Raw genomic sequence first — 17501 nt, 5'->3', positions numbered from 1 at the left:
AGTGCAATGGAGAGGGAGGATTTGCAGATGGGAAAATCAAACCAAGCATCAGGTAACGATTTGACAGAGCCATTTGATTCACCAGGGTCTGATGGTCATCAGCGATTGAATATGGGAGGAGAAATGTTTGTCTGTTCGAAAATACTTCAAACATCATTGTGACTGAAAGAGCATCGAGACAAACACAACCATGTGAGAGTGTTCCACTGCAGTGACTGTGGAAAGAGCTTTAACCAGTTACACAGCCTGAAAAGACCATTTCCAGCAGGAAGAGACCATGTATATGAGGCTTGAGAAGATTGTTGAACTTGAAGACACACAAGGGCACCCGCACCAGGGATAAACTGTGGAAGTGTGGGGACCGTGCAACAGAATTCCATCTCCCCTCTGCACCCCACGCTGCCCCCTCACATCTGCACCGGAAACTCATCAATGCATTCACACCAGGGACACGCCATTCACCTGAACTGTGAGTGGGAATGGATTCACTCAGCTTCACTCGCACCTGCTTTTAGACCAGTGAGATCACACTGTGAAGAAGCTGTTCACCTGTTCGGTTTGTGGGAAACAATCAGTGATCCATCCAACCTGCTCTTTGCATGTCGCAGAGCAGATTTCCACTGAAATAATTCACAAAAGCTGATGAAGTACATTTATTTTATCCTGGACAGTAAATAGTGTTTTTCCGACCACAAAAGGTAGATCTAAAATAAATACATTTGTCTTCTTCCACTGTGTCTACAGCACAGGGCCAAGCCATGTGTCTCAATTGGTCTGTCAGTATTTATGCTCCACAGGAGCCTCCACCCACCCCTCTTCATCTTCCCCCCCATCAGCATATCCTTCCCTTCCTTTCTCCCTCATGTATGTATCGAGATTCCCCTTAAATGTATTCATGCTATTCACCTCAACCACTCTTGGTAGCGAGTTCCACATTCTCACCACTCGCTGGGTAAAGAAGTTTGTCATGAAATCCCTACTGGATTATTGAACCCCTTCATCATCTTAAAGACTTCCATCAGGTTACCCTTCAGTCTTCTCTTTTCTAGAGAAAAGCAGCCCCAGCCTTTCCTGAGGGTTAAATACTCTCAGTTCAGGGATTATTCTTATGAATCTTTGTTGCCCCTTCTCCAGTGCCTCTATTTCCTTTTTCTAAATGGAGATCAGAAATGTTGACAGTACTCCCAGTGTAGTCTAACCATGGTTCAAAACAAGTTGAATATAACCTCCCTGTTTTTCAATTATATCCCTCCAGAATGGAACCCTATATCTGGGCCCCACACTTTAGGAAAGATGTGAAGTTCTTAGAGAGGGTGCAGGGCAGATTCACGAGAATGGCACCAGTGTTGAAGGACTTCAGTTAGCTGGAGAGACTGGTGCAGCTGAAATTATTTTATTTTGACCATTGTGACCTTAGGAGAGAGGAGGCCATTCATCTCATTGAGTCCATGCCAGCTCTCCATGGAGCCCCCTGTTAAGATAGCATCCACCTTCCTTCCTACCTGTTCACCAAAAACCACCACCTCCCCCCGCCCCACTCCCAAAGCTGCCCAAACCCACCCGGCCTAATACCCCGGACATATCTTGCTCCAGGATTCATTGCACCTTCTTGGAACCAGTTGCAGTCCTGGAAGTGCCATAATGCCCTCATGGCATGGCTTGGAATGCTGGAACTGCTGCCAATCCAATTGGCTAGTGGTTCCTGAAGGCGGGACTCCCTCCCCAGCGAGGGGCAGAAGTCCTGGAAATCTCACCCTGCCTCACTGAACCCGCCCGCAGTGTGTTCTGGCTGCGGGGTGGGCTGGTGTGCAGCAAGTTGGCTTCCGTAAAGTCATAGCATCATTACGGCACAGAAGGAGTCTGTTCGGCGACCGGAGTGTGCACTGACTTCCTGTGGAGCAATTAGTCAATCCCATTGCCCCTCTGTATCCCCATAACCCTGCAAGTTGATTTCCTTCAAGTGCCTATCCAATTTCATTTTGAAATCACATTTCCCTTTCCACCACCCTTGTTGGCAGTGAGTTACAGATCATGACCACTCTGTGCCTAAATAAAGTTCTTCCTCACATCCCCCTCCCACTGTATCTTTGAGAAATACAGTACTGTATATCACTAATTTTGAGTCCAGTTATACGTACATGTATATATATATATATATGTGTGTGTGTGTGTGTGGAGATATACAGCCTGCATAAAGAATTTCAGGTCTCTCTGTCCAGGACATGAAGCTGGATTTTAAATCTTTGACAAGAAGGATGAGCAAATTGTCTGTGTGTAGCTGAAAGACAATTTGTGTTTTTTCTCTGATTCTTATCTCCTGATGCCATTAATCCTTCTCAAACACTCTGATTAGAAACATCAAGTATTGTTAAGGGGACACAATAATGTCCTGACTGAGTCAACTGCAGATCCACTGACTTTCCAAAATCAATTGCCTTATCTTGCTCCATGTCCAGTTGCATTGGTGCCTTTTTCATGGAAGGTTTACTGAACAGTAAAGGTATCTCACTAGAGTCTACACCAGTCCTGATAAAGTGGCTGACTCCAGCTATTTTGCATGAAATAACAACTCTTTTTAGTGACTTGAAAGTGTTCACATCACCAAACCTAAACAAGTAGAACTTTCATACTCCTTAACCCTGTGTCGATCCTCACTGAGGTGAATCTGGATAACATTTTCACCAATCTGACCCACATACTGTCGAAGTGCAGCCACTGTCTAACACACTCATCACTGGACCAAAGCTCCTTGTGACTAGTACAATTCCTTCAGAGTGATTATCATCATCATCTTCAGCCTCAGAATTCTCTGTATCATGTGTCACTTTGAAGAGCCTGATTTTCCACTTTGGGCAGTTCATCACATAATGATATTTTGAGTCAGACCTGAAACACCTGTTAATTGTTCTCTGGCCATTCCTGGGGTTCATTCACCTATTAGTGCTGTTCCAATCCTGTCTTTTGTTGTGATATCCAGATCTGCTAAAGATGCTTTCACCCTCATTCGAAATCTGTCAAAGTCCAGCTATGCTTCATAGGGATCCAATAGATCATCTTTCTCATAAATCTCATCAATGAACCCGAATAGAAGATCCAAACCTTCATCAGTATTTAACTGATGGGCATCCAGCTCACTAAATACTTTGCTTCTGATTTTACTTTTGTTGGGAAGTGACAATGCCAACACCAGACCTTGTTTCCTCCTTGGTAGGGACATAACCCGTGTCTACATCTCCACTTCATTCTTCCACTGGTCGTGTGGCTCAGACTCCGAGAACATCGGCGGGTAATCAGACCCTGACAATTTCCATAATATAAAAGCAAATTACTGCAGATGCTGGAAATCTGACACAAAAACAGAAACGGCTGGAAAAACTCAGCAAGTCTAGCAGCATCTGTGGAGAGAGAAACAGAGTTAACATTTCGAGTCCGTATGGCCCTTCTTCAGAGCAATTCCCCGACAATTTCCACTTGTTTTCTGCCATTTCTCACAAAAGCTACTCGAATTGTCAGCTTCTGTCTGAAATGTTATTTTCCTTTAGTTTCCACCCTCCACTATTAGACAAGTATTCTCTGTTACCATGTTATAATCCTGACAGCCTGATGGTGAAGCAAGAAACTGGAGCCAGTCTTTACTTTGGATGGATTTATTCACAGAGTGAAACATTACAGGTATAAGCCTCCTGACTGCACCCCGCTGTGAGGCAGTAGTTGCCTCTCTTTATGTGCTCAAGTAACCATCCAATAAGTGCCCTCCACCTGTATATATTTTACCTCAATTGACACAATTAACACCCATAGCCCGAGCAGGCTGGTAAACCGAGTGAATCCCTTTTCACACTCAGAGCTGGTGAACAGCCTCTCCCCGGTGTGAATCTGTTGATGTGTCAGCAGGTAGGATGAAAGAGCGAATACCCTCCCACACACGGAGAAAATGAAGGGCCTCTCTCCAGTGTGAACTCGCTGGTGTGTCTGCAGATGGGATGACCGAGTGAATTCTTGCAACATCGAGAGCGGGTGAATGATCTTTTCCAATGTGAACTTGTTGGTGTGTCAGCAGGTGGGATAACTGAGTGAATCCTTTCCCACACACAGAGCAGATGAATGGCCTCTCCCTGGTGTGAACTGCCTGGTGTGCCACTAGGTGGGATGACAGAGCGAATCCCTTCCCACACTCGGAGCAGGTGAATGGCCTCTCCCTGGTGTGAACTACCTGGTGTGCCACTAGGTGCACATGCTGAGTGAATCCCCTACCACATTCAGTGCAGGTGAATGGCCTCTCCCTGGTGTGAACTACCTGGTGTGTCATTAGATGCGCAGACTGAGTGAATCCCTTCCCACACTCAGAGCAGCTGAATGGCCTCTCCTCGGTGTGAACTACCTGGTGTGCTACTAGATGGGATGACTGAGTGAATCCCTTCCCACACTCAGAGCAGCTGAATGGTCTCTCTTCGGTGTGAACCACCTGGTGTGCTACTAGATGGGATGACTGAGTGAATCCCTTCCCACACTCAGAGCAGGTGAAGGACTTCTCCCTGGTATGAACTACCTGGTGTGCCACAAGGTGGGATGACTGAGTGAATCCCTTTCCACACACAGAGCAGGTGAATGGCATCTCCCGGCTGTGAGATACCTGGTGTGCCACAAGGTGGGATGACTGAGTGAATCCCTTTCCACACACAGAGCAGGTGAACAGCCTCTCCTTGGTGTGAACTATCTGGTGTGCCACTAGGTGGGATGACTGAGTGAATCCCTTCCCACACTCAGAGCAGGTGAACGGCCTCTCCTTGGTGTGAACTACCTGGTGTGCTACTAGGTGCGAGGGATGAGTGAATCCTTTCCCACACTCAGTGCAGGTGAATGGCCTTTCCCTGGTGTGAACTATCTGGTGTGCCACTAGTTGCGATGAATGGGTGAATCCTTTCCCACACACAGAGCAGGTGAATGGCTTCTCCTCAGTGTGAACTACCTGGTGTGCCACTAGGTGGGCTGACTGAGTGAATCCCTTCCCACACTCAGAGCAGGTGAACGGCCTCTCTCTGGTGTGAACTACCTGGTGTGCCACAAGGTGCACAGATTGAGTGAATCCTTTCCCACACACAGAGCAGGTGAACGGCCTCTCCTCAGAGTGAACTACCTGGTGTGCCACTAGATGGGATGAATGAGTGAATCCCCTCCCACACTCAGAGCAAGTAAACGGCCTCTCCTCTGTGTGAACTACCTGGTGTGCCACTAGGTGGGATGACTGAGTGAATCCCTTCCCACACACAGAGCAGGTGAACGGCCTCTCACTGGTGTGAACTACCTGGTGTGCCACTAGGTGGGACGACTGGGTGAATCCTTTCCCACACACAGAGCAGGTGAATGGCCTCTCCCTGGTGTGAACTACCTGGTGTGCCACTAGGTGCACAGACTGAGTGAATCCCCTACCACACTCAGAGCAGGTGAACGGTCTCTCCTCTGTGTGAATGACCTGGTGTGCTACTAGGTGCACAGACTGAGCGAATCCCCTACCACACTCAGAGCAGATGAATGGCTTCTCCTCTGTGTGAACTGCCTGGTGTGCCACTAGGTGGGATGACTGAGTGAATCCTTTCCCACACACAGAGCAGGTGAACGACCTCTCCCTGGTGTGAGCGACTTGGTGTGACACTAGGTGGGATGACTGAGTGAATCCCTTTCCACACTCAGAGCAGGAGAACAGCTTCTCTCCGGTGTGAACTACCTGGTGTGCCACTAGGTGGGATGACTGAGTAAATCCTTTCCCACACTCAGAGCAGGTGAAGGACTTCTCCCTGCTGTGAGTGGCCTGGTGTGCCACTAGATGCAATGGCTTACTGAATCCTTTCCCACACACAGAGCAGGTGAGCGGCCTCTCCCTGGTGTGAGCGATCTGGTGTGCCACTAGGTGTGAGGAATGAGTGAATCCCTTCCCACACACAGTGCAGATGAATGGCCTCTCCCCAGTGTGAATGCGTCGATGAGTTTCCAGCGCAGTTGGGGTTTGGAATCCCTTCCCACAGTCCCTACATTTCCACAGTTTCTCCATGGTGCATGTGCCCTTGTGTACCTCCACGTCCGATAATCAGTTGGTGCCTCGTCCACACTTAGAACACATGTGTGGTGTCTCCCCTTTGTGAACGGTGTGATGTTTTCTCAGTCTGTGTAACTGGTTAAAGCTCTTTCCACAATCAGTGCACTGGAAACACTCTCACTCGGGTGTGTGTGTCTCGGTGCTTTTCCAGTCACGTTGATGTTTGAAATATTTTGAAGCAGACAGAACAGACAAATATTTCTCCTTCAGATTCAAAGGCCAATGATATTCAGGTCCAGCTGAATCGAGTGATTCTGTCGATGCTAATGTTAATTTTGGGTTTGAGAATTTCTAGTACAGACGGGTTCCGGAATCCCTTCCCACAGTCCCCACATTTCCATGGTTTCTCCTTGGTGTGGGTGTCTTTGTGTCTCTTCGTGTTTGACAATCAGTTGAAGCCTCATACATGCACACGATATGTAAACAGTCACTCCCCACTGAGAATGGTAATGTTTTTTCAGTTTGTGTAACTAGTTAAAGCTCTTTCCACAGTCACTGGAATACTCTCAATTAGCTGTGTGTGTCTCCGTGCTTCTCCAGTCACACTGATGTTTAGAATCTTTACCCACAAACAGAACAGACAAACGTTTCCCCTTCCCCATTCAAAGGTCAATTATATTCAGGTCCTGATGAATTGAATGACTCTGTGAGATCCTGATGTGATTTTTGGTTTCAGATTTCAGTCTACAAATCCTCCTCTTCTAATATCCTGTAAAAGGAGTTTACAAAAGTCATCACTGTCAGTACAAGACAGAAATTCATAACAGACAATTCTAGTTACGATGAAACATTCTTTCCTCTCCTGTTACCCAAAATCTGTAAATCTCCGTCCTACCCACTCTCCCTCCATTCTCACTCTGCGGTGCCTAATATACATCCTCCCCATTCTCCTGAAGGTGCAAATTCATCTTAATCGACAGATCCATGTTCAGCACTGTCAGTCCAGCACACAGAGCTGCGAGCCATATACATGGACATATTACTGGAATACAAACATGTGTAATATAATGTAATATGTATTGCATGATTAGAGTTATGGGTGGATGCAAGAAAAAACTGCAATTAGGAGTGTGATCATGACCGGGATTCTGAGGACCGTGGAACTGGAGATGATCTCTGATTTCAGAATGAAATTTCATGGACACTTGACGGAAATGTATTTGCAGGGGGATGGGGATATAGAGGGGGAATGGGACTGACTGAATTCATTGATGGAGAATCGAGATGGATTGAAGTTGCCGAATGGACTCCTCCTGTGCTGTAATGACTTTGTGACATTAAATAAACAACATAGCTACAGTACTATATTGCACAGTTAGAAAAAATAATAAATGTACTTTATTACAGAACCATAAATATTATATCTTAAAAGTACCATCTAACAACACTAGACTTATCTCTGTCCTATATTAATTTACAGCCACCTTAAATGTCAGCCATCTCCTGGGGAAACCACCCCTTCAATTGCGGGAGCAAAGGGTGTCAATGTCTTTGAGAGAGAGAGAGAGACCTGGGCCAACCTTTCCAGAGTCTGCACCCTCCCTGGATTCACTTCCTTTCCCTTCAGTTCCTGCAAGTCAACAATTTGCCCCAGAATGAGAAAAGAAATGGAAAGAGGGAGAAAAGAAAGTGTTTTACTCACAGCTGTTGGACACAGGAAGAAGTTTTAGTCTGTCTGAAGCTCACTCTTCATTCACACAAAGTCCGCGCACGGATTGGCTGGAGGACCATAGTCCTTCCGGTCCTCCAACTCTTCCCATTGGTCAGTTTCTCAGCATGACGGGAAGAGGCGGGCTCTCCGCCGCACATGCGCAGCTTCTCCTCCCCCAAGTTCTACGAGCGGCTTTCGCTCTGGCCGGAGCCGTCAGCCGGTTGCCTGGAAACCTTGGCTCGAGAAGGGGGAAAAATGGGTGGGGGCGGGGCTCCCGTGCCGCGCGCCTGGCCTGCAGACTGGAACCCGAGGACGTCACCGCGGAGCAGAGTGATTCCTATTGGCTGATTCAGGCAGGGTTCCATTGTGGACGTCACAACGCGGAAGTTGGACAATGAGCTTCAGACTGAAACTTCCTCCTCTGGGCAACATCTGTGAGGAAATCAATGTTTCCCCCTTTCCATTTCTTTTCTCATTCTGGGGGCAAATTGTTGACTTGCAGGAACTGAAGGGAAAGGAAGTGAATCCAGGGAGGGTGCAGACTCTGGCAAGGTTGGCCCAGGTCTCTCTCTCTCGCTCTTAAAGACATTGACATCCTTTGCTCCCTCAGCTTGACACATTTATTTGTCTGGCTAAAAGGATGGTCTTTTTCCTAATGTTCACAATTGAAAGGGTGGCTTCCCCAGGAGATGGCTGACATTTAGAGGGACAGTAAATTAATATAGGACAGAGATATTTCTAGTTTTGTTATATGGTACATATTTAATATAAATTATTTATGGTTCTGTAATAAAATGCATTTATTATTATTTCCAGTCTTGTAATATAGTACTGTAGCTGCCTTATATATTTCCAGTCACAGAGTTATTATGGCACAGAAGGAGACCATTCAGCAACTCGAGTCCATGCTGATTCTCTGTAGAGCAATCCAGTCAGTCCCATTCCCCCTCAATATCCCTTTTCCCCTGCAAGTTTATTTCCTTCAAGTGTTCATTCATCTTCATTTCAAAATCATTGATCATCTCTGCATCCCTTGAGGAAGCGAGTTCTTGGTCAAATCAATCCTTCAAATGAATTTCATTCATCCAGTCCAATTTCAATTTGAAACTATCGATCATCTCTGCTTCCTCTACCCTCCTACATAATGAGTTGCCAAATGCCTCTGTATCTGGGACAAGAAGCAGTGAGCTTGGATCTATCGATGAACATGAATTGGCACCTTCAGGAGAATAGGGAGGGTGTATATGAGGTACAGCAGAGTGAGAATGGATGGAGAGTTTGTAGGACAGAGATTTTCAGCTTTTTGGGAATGAGAGAGGAAAGAATGTTCCATAGAAACTAGAATTGTCTGTTCTGAATTTCTATCCTGTGCTGACCTTAATGACTTTTGTAAACTTTTATAGGATATTAGAAGAGAGGATTTGCAGACAGAAATCTCAAAGCAAACATCACATCAAGATCTGATTAAGCAACTCATTTCTCTGAAATCTGAATATCACCTGCCGTTGAACCCAGGAGGAGAAATGTTTGTCTGCTCTGTCTGCTTCAATAGTTTCAAACATCGGTGTGACTGGAAAAGCACAGAGACACACACACCCTAGTGAGAGTGTTCCAGTGCACTGACTGTGGAAACAGCTTTAACCAGTTGCACCACCTGTTTGTACTACTCACAGTGTGGAGAGACCGTATGCATGTTCAGTGTGGACGAAGTTTCAACTGACCCTCGAAACTGTATAGTCCCAAGCACACCCGCACCATGGAGAAACCATGGAAATGTGGGGAATGTGGGAAGGGATTGAAAGCGCCATCTGAGCTGGAGATTCATCGACGCAGTCACATCGGGGAGAGGCCGTTCAACTGCTCCGTGTGTGGGAAGCGATTCAGTCATTTATTTGCCCTGCAAAGACACCAAGGAGTTCATACTGGGAGAGGCCATTCAGCTGCTCTGACTGTGGGAAAGGATTCAGTCATTCATCTGCCCTGCTGAGACACCAGCGAGTTCATGCTGGGGAGAGGCTGTTCACCTGCTCCAAGTGTGGGAAGGGATTGAGTCAGTCATCCCAACTGCAGACACACCAGCGAATTCACACTGGGGAGAGGCCTTTCACCTGCTCTGAGTGTGAGAAGGGATTCAGTGATTCATCCACACTGCGGACACACCAGCGAGTTCACACTGTGGAGAGGCCATTCATCTGCTCGGAGTGTGGGAAGGGATTCGATTCAGTATGTCAAGCTACTTGCTGAGACACCAGCGAGTTCACACTGGGGAGAGGCCGTTCGCTTGCTCTGTGTGTGGGAAAGGATTCATTCTGTTATCCAACCTGCAGGCACACCAACGAGTTCACACTGGGGAGAAGCCGTTTATCTGCCCGGTGTGTGGGAAAGGATTCACTCAGTTATTCAATCTGCAGACACACCAGCGAGTTCACACTGGTGAGAGGCCATTCAACTGCTCTGAGTGTGGGAAGGGATTCAGTGATTCATCCAACCTGCGGAGACACCAGAGAGTTCACGCCGGGAGAAGGCCATTCACCTGCTCCGTATGTGGGAAAGGATTCACTCTGTTATCCAACCTTCAGAAACACCAGCGAGTTCACAGGTGATTGCAGGAGTTGGATTCTGCTGTTATTGCTGCTGTTAATCACATCCAGGACTGAACCATGTTCATTCTGACACTTGGTGAAGTGGGAGGGTCGGAGGGTTTCTTTCTGCTGGACTGGTTGGTCTCATGACTTTGCTTCCAGTGGCTGATGCTCTTTGAGCCTGGGAGTGCACATTTCCACTGAAATGACCCACAAAAGCTGATGAAGTACATTTATTTTATCCTGTATAGTAAATATTGTTTTTCCTACTACTACAGGTAGCTCTAAAATAAACACATTTGTCTCTGTTCCATTGAGTCTACAGCACAGGGCCAGGCCAGTCGGCTCAATTGTCAGTATTTATGCTCCACATGAGCCTCCACCCACCTCTCTTCATCTCCCCCATTAGCATATCCTTCCATTCCTTTCTCCCTCATGTATGTCTCAGTATATCAATCGTGGTAGGGAAGGGGCAAGCAGAGTTGATGGTGGTGTGAGCCCCAGGGTCCAATGCCCCTGCCTCCAGGTTACAGAGGAGCCGAAGAGAAACCATTTGGGTCCAGAACATTGTGCACATCCTTTTACCCTGGTTGTCTTTGATCCTCAAGTAATTTTCTGTTTTTTTAACCATATTTAATTTCATTAATAAACTTTTATCAGTAAAATTATTTGATTTTGCTGGACTTTTCATGATTAGATTTCTGCATTTTAGGGAAAGTGGGTGAGATGGGTTGGCAGGCTCTTTTACCGAAAGTGAGTCCCTCTAAGATAATTGACAAAGGAGCCCGAGGGGGAGATGAGATTTTATTTTTGACACAGCGATGTTAGAAAATGGAGTTCAGGAAGTCAATTAACCCTTTATCCCCTTTTCCCAAACTCTGAAATGATTCACAGTGATAATCCTTATTGGTGCCAGTGGTTAGATTTTACTCAGTATAAATAAGACCTGACACAGTATCAAAGTGCAGCAGCATTACCATTACACTCTGGGTAGAAGCACCATCTCCACATAAATGCTCCCTGGTCTGCCCCAGATGCCATGGCACCAGTCAATGCAATATGTAAAACCTCTACAAATCTCTGTGCTCGGGGAATCCCTTCTGATACTTTTTTACATCACAAAGTCTATGGAGACAGATTTGACCCAATCATTGCTGAGCTAACATTTGAACGGACCAATTACAAAACTTGTCATTGAACCATCTGTACCTGCCCAAGCCACATCAAACTCTCAAACAATTGGCTTCCCACACTCCGTCCCCAGTACAGGGAGTCAGCATTCCCATGCCAAGCAGTGAAAACATGGTGGCCTTGACACCCAGGTGTCGTCTAGGATTCAAGGCACTCTTGTTTTCTCTGTCCTCTGGGAGCTGTTCATCTCCTTGTTCACAGAATCACAATGCAGAAGAGGCCCTTTGGCCCATCGAGTCTGCACGAACACGTAAGAAACACCTGACCTACCTACCTAATCCCATTTACCAGCACTTGGCCCAAAGCCTTGAATGTTAGGATGTGCCAAGTGCTCATCCAGGTACTTTTAAAGGATGTGAGGCAACCGGCCTTCACCACCCTCCCAGGCAGCGCATTGCAGACCGTCACCACCCTCTGGATAAAAAGGTTTTTCCTCACATCCCCCCTAAACCTCCTGCCCCTCACCTTGAACTTGTGTCCCCCTGTGACTGACCCTTCAACTCAGGGGAATAGGTGCTCCCTATCCACCCTGTCCATGCCCCTCATAATCTTGTCCACCTCGATCAGGTCACCCCTCAGTCTACACTGCTCCAACGAAAACAACCCAAGTCTATCCTTATCCGAGTCATAGCTTAAATGGTGACATAGCAAGTCGTCTGTTCTCAGCTCTGCCAGATTTCTGCTGAAGTTTGGCCCCTTTTACACCTTTTGGATCAATAAAACATTTGGTCAATGAAGACCCAAACCACAATTTCCCATCCTGTCACCTGTCAACCATCCTCACCCAGAGCCAAATCACAACAGGAATACAAACACGAGAAGTGTAACAATCAAATTTAAAATAATTGCACAGCCAGTCATAGTTATTAATTAAATATTCACTAATTAGCAAAAATACTCGAAGTAGGAGGTCCCCCAGAATTCTTACAGTCCACACCTTGAGGGGAGGAGAACTCTCTTTGGCAAATGATATAAACATTTCCAAGAGAAAGCTATCGACTTATTCATCTTATCTACAAGTCCCTGAATTTCACTAGAATCTACCTGGATACCAGGTTGATCTATTCTATTCAACTACACCCAATGTGAGTTATTCCAATTCCTTCACTGCCCAGTGGAATTGTAAACATTCCCATTTTATTCCAGGCATGAACATATCTTGTTTCTTTGTTCTGGCTGGGACTGTTCTCCTTGGAGCAAAGGAGGTTGAGGGGAGATTTGATAGGGTGTACAAGATTATGACAGGTTTACATCAGCTAGGCAAAGAAAAGCTGTTCCCGCCAAGGATGAGGGGACACAGGTTGAAGGTTTTAAGTGAGAGATGTGGAGGGGATGTGAGGAAGAAGTTTATTTTACACAGCGAGTGAGAATGACCTGGAACTCGCTGCCTATGAGGTGGTGCAATCAGATGATGAATGATTTCAAAAGAAAACTGAATGGGCACTTGAAGGCAATAAACTTGCAGGGATACGGAGATATAGAGGGGGAATGGGACTGACTGGATTGCTCTGCAGAGACTCAGCATGGACTCGAGTTACCAAATGGACCTTATTGAAGGTAACTTTTTAACATTTAACCCATGTTGGTGCAGCTGTTCAACAAAACTAACAACTTCTTAAACAAATATTTGTGACTCAGCCAATGGGAAAAGTGTTCCTCATTTCCCCACAACAAATTGAGCCAATCAGCTTGGAGTCCCTTCTAACTGTGAACTATAACTTGTATCTAAACAGGGTGTCCTGGAACACCTGGTAATCTGACCCCTTCTTGACCTTAACAACAGTTTTTTTTTCCTTTAAGCTACATTACAGTATCTGGAACTTAAAGAGACAGGTAATTGAAGACTGTTCATCTTTAAGCTTACATACAGTATAATTTGGTAATATAAGCCTTATTAATTACACAATTGTGTCATTTAACACTGATAAAGAGGCTGACTCCAGTTATTTTGCAGGGAATCCCCACTATTTTTAGTGACTTCAATGCGTTGATATCACCAAACCAAGACAAGCAGAACTTTCATACTCCTTAACCTTGTGTCAATCCTCAGTACGAGGTGACTCTGGGTAACATGTTCACCAATCTAATCCACATATTGACGAGGTGCAGCCACTGTCTAACACAGCACAGTTGAATGAGTCTGTCACTAACACACTCATCACTGGGACAAAGCTCCTTGTGACTAGTACAATTCCTTCAGAGTAATCATCATCATCATCTTCGGCCTCAGAATTCTCTGTATCATGTGTCATTTCAAAGACCCTGATTTTCCACTTTGGGCAGTTCATCACATAATGATATTTTGAGTGAGACCTGAAACACCTGTTAATTATTCACTGGTCATTCCAGGGGTCATTCACCTATTAGTGCTGTTCCAATCCTGTCTTTTGTTGTGATATCCAGATCTGCTAAAGATGTTTTCACCCTCGTTCGAAACCTATCAAAGTCCAACTATGCTTCATAGGCATCCACTAGAACATCTTTCTTGTAAATCTCATCAATGACCCCAAATAGAAGATCCAAACCTTCATCAGTATCCAACTGACAGGCAACCAGCTCACTAAATACTTTGCTTCTGATTTTACTTTTGTTGGGAAGTGACAATGCCAAGACCAGACCTTGTTTCCTCCTTGGTAGGGACATAACCCGTGTCTCCATCTCCACTTCATTCTTCCACTGGTCGTGTGGCTCAGACTCTGAGAACATCGGCGGGTAATCAAACCCTGACAATTTCCACTTGCTTTCAGCCATTTCTCACAAAAGCTACTCAGATTGCAAGTTTCTGTCTGAAATTTTATTTTCCTTTAGTTTCCAACCTCCACCATTGGACAAGCATTCTCTGTTACCATGTTATAATCCTGACAGCCTGATGGTGAAGGAGGAAACTGGAGCCAGTCTTTATTTGGTATAGATTTATTCACTAAGTGAAACATTACAGGTATATACCTTCTGACTCGCTCCACTCTATGTCAGTAAGGCTCTCTTTATATGTGCTCAAGTAACTATCCAATCCATGACACCCACCTGTATTTCCTTAACCTCAATTGATACAATTAACACCCACAGTCAGAGCATCTAAAAGGACTCTAATCAGTGTGAACTGTCTGGTGTCTCAGCAGCTCGGATGAACAAGTGAATCCCTTCCCACACTCAGAGCAGGTGAACAGTCTCTCCCTGGTGTGAACTCGCTGGTGTGTCAGCAGATGGGATGGCCGAGTGAATCCTTTCCCACACTCAAAACAGGTGAATGGCCTGTCCCCGGTGTGAATTGTCTGGTGCCTCAGCAGATGGGACGACCGAGTGAATCCCTTCCCACACTCAGAGCAGATGAACAGCCTCTCCCCAGTGTGAACTCGCTGGTGTCTCTGCAGGTGGGATGAGAAAATGAATCCCTTCCCACACACGGAACAGGTTAACAGCCTCTCCCCAGTGTGTACCCGCTGATGTATCTGCAGGTAGGATGATCGAGTGAATCCCTTCCCACACTCAGAGCAGGTGAATGGTCTCTCCCCACTGTGAGCCCGCTGGTGAGTCAGCAGTGTGGATGAATCACTAAATCCCTTCCCACACTCAGAACAGGTGAATGGCCTCTCCCCAGTGTGAACTCGCTGGTGTCTCTGCAGGTGAGATGACTGAGTGAATCCCTTCCCACACTCAGAGCAGGTGAATGGTCTCTCCCCGGTGTGAACTCGCTGGTGTACCTGCAGGTGGGGATAACTGAGTGAATCCCTTCCTACACTCAGAGCAGGTGAAGGGTCTCTCCCCAGTGTGAACCCGCCAATGCATCCGCAGGACAGATAAATCAATGAATCCCTTTCCACACTCAGAGCAGGTGAATGGTCTCTCCCTGGTGTGAACTCGCTGGTGTCTCTGCTGGTGGGATGACTGAGTGAATCTCTTCCCACACTCGGAGCAGGTGAATGGCCTCTCTCCGGTGTGACTGCGTCGATGTGTTTCCCGCTCAGACAGGGCTTTGAATCCCTTCCCACAGTCCCCACATTTCCACGATTTCTCCATTGTGCGCGTGTCCTTATGTTTCTGAAGGTTCGACGATGGCCTCTCCCCACTGTGAATGGTGATGTTTTTTCAGGCTGTGCATTTGGTGAAAGCTCTTTCCAGAGTCAGTGCACTGGAACACTCTCACTCGAGTGTGTGTGTCTTGGTGCTTTTCCAGTCACACTGATGTTGGAAACCTTTGCAAGCAGACAGAACATACAAACGTTTCTCCTTCCAGATTCAAAAGCCGATCATATTCAGCTCCTGATGAATGGGGTGACTCTGTCAGATCTTGATGTGAAGTTTAGTTTGAGATTTCTGGCTGCAAATCCTCCCCTTCGGATATCCTGTTAAAGGAGTTTACAAAAGTCATTACTGTCAGTACAAGACAGAAATTCAGAACAGACAATTCTCCTTTCTATGGAACATTCTTTCCTCTCCCAGTCCCCAAAAGCTGTAAACCTCCATCCCACACATTCTCACTCCATTCTCACCCTGCTGTACCTCGTATACACCCAATAGTACTGTACTAAAAATGTGTCTAATACACAAGACTCTATTACATGATTAGAGACACATGATGCTGTGGGGAAGAATTTTATTTCAACAGCCAGTGGTGATGTCCTGGAAGCCACATCCTATGAAGGTGGTGGTTCCAGAAACGATCAATAATTTCAAAATAAAATTGAATTGACAGTTGAAGGAAATGAACATGCATGGGAATGGGGATATAGAAGGGGGAATGGGACTGCCTGGGTCACTCTACAGAGAGTCAGTCTGGACTCAAGTTATTAAATGGGATCCTTCTGTGTCATAATGACTATCACTGGAAATATATTAAGTACATGCAGTACTCTCCTCCAAGACTAGAAAGGATAATAAATTAACTTAATTATAGAACTATAAATAATATATCTAAAGTGTCCCCGATGACAACATTAGACATATCTTTGTCCTCTATTACTATATTGTCCAGGGGGCAGAAGTCTTACAAAATAAAATAACAGACACTTCAGCCATGGGGTTGGAGGCATGGGTGGGGGAGTGGCTGGTGGTGGGATGCTGGTGACCGTGAGAGCAGGTTGGATGGGGGTTTGGGTTTCAATATGAGACGGGGTGAGGAGGAGGATTCTTGAGACAATAATAGTGGGAGGGATGGTGGGGTTTAAAATCAACTAAAACTTACAATTTATCTTGTTTAGTCACAACATCATCATCTCTCTGCTGGCCAACTCACTCACTTGCAGTCCCACTAGAATCACTCAAACTCACCCTGGAGATTCCAGGTATCAGTTTCCCACAGGCTGTCCGAGAAATACAGGGCAAAAGGCAAAATAAGGAGCAATCCCTTAAAATACAGGACAGTTAATTGACCTGAAATTGTCTCGTTAAATGTCAGCCATCTCCTGGGGAAACCACCCCTTTAATTGTGAACAATAGGAAAGAGACCATCCTTTTAGCCAGACAAATAAATCTGTCAAGCTGAGGGAGCAAAGGATGTCAATGTCTTTAAGAGAGAGAGAGAGACCTGGGCCAACCTTTCCAGAGTCTGCACCCTCCCTGGATTCACTTCCTTTCCTTTTGGTTCCTGCAAGTTAACAATTTGCCCCCAGAATGAGAAAAGAAATGGAAAGGGGGAAACATTGATTTCCTCACAGACGTTGCCTAGAGGAGGAAATTTTAGTCTGAAGCTCATTGTCCAACTTCCTCATTGTGACATCCGCAATGGAACCATTCCCGAACCAGCCAATAGGAATTACTCTGCTGCGCAGTGATGTTCTCGGGTTCCAACCGCCTCCTCTTCATCATGGACGTCCAATCCGTCTACACCCCCATCCCCCACCGGGATGGTCTGAAGGCTCTCTGCTTCTTCCTTGAACAGAGGCCCGAACAATCCCCATCCACCACTACTCTCCTCCGTCTGGTGAACTTGTTCTCTCACTAAACAATTTCTCTTTAAACTCCTCTCACTTCCTCCAAATAACAG

At 46.0% G+C, this 17501-nt stretch overlaps 2 protein-coding genes and 1 pseudogene across 2 annotated transcripts; 1 reads left to right on the top strand and 2 right to left on the bottom strand.

Annotated features, from left to right (window-relative positions):
• Positions 1 to 3631: 3631 nt before the first annotated feature.
• LOC121273760 (oocyte zinc finger protein XlCOF6-like) lies at positions 3632 to 7870 on the bottom strand. Its single transcript, XM_041180920.1, has 2 exons — positions 7737 to 7870; positions 3632 to 6803 (listed from the first exon to the last, which is right to left on the bottom strand). The coding sequence occupies exon 2, from the start codon at positions 6047 to 6049 to the stop codon at positions 3842 to 3844; it is 2208 nt and encodes a 735-aa protein (XP_041036854.1). The 5' UTR covers positions 6050 to 6803; positions 7737 to 7870; the 3' UTR covers positions 3632 to 3841.
• A 269-nt stretch (positions 7871 to 8139) lies between these two features.
• Positions 8140 to 10391, top strand: LOC121273621 (annotated as a pseudogene).
• A 4300-nt stretch (positions 10392 to 14691) lies between these two features.
• LOC121273620 (oocyte zinc finger protein XlCOF15-like) lies at positions 14692 to 15535 on the bottom strand (the record flags this gene model as incomplete). The annotated part of the gene is made up of 2 exons (XM_041180766.1): positions 15301 to 15535; positions 14692 to 15215 (listed from the first exon to the last, which is right to left on the bottom strand). Coding segments are annotated over exons 1-2 (759 nt in total), but the record flags the coding sequence as incomplete, so codon positions are not given.
• Between the last annotated feature and the right edge of the window lie 1966 nt (positions 15536 to 17501).

Source organism: Carcharodon carcharias (assembly GCF_017639515.1).
Source record: "Carcharodon carcharias isolate sCarCar2 chromosome 27 unlocalized genomic scaffold, sCarCar2.pri SUPER_27_unloc_1, whole genome shotgun sequence".
Taxonomy (NCBI): Eukaryota; Metazoa; Chordata; class Chondrichthyes; order Lamniformes; family Lamnidae; genus Carcharodon; species Carcharodon carcharias.
This window is presented reverse-complemented; position numbering and strand designations above follow the sequence as displayed.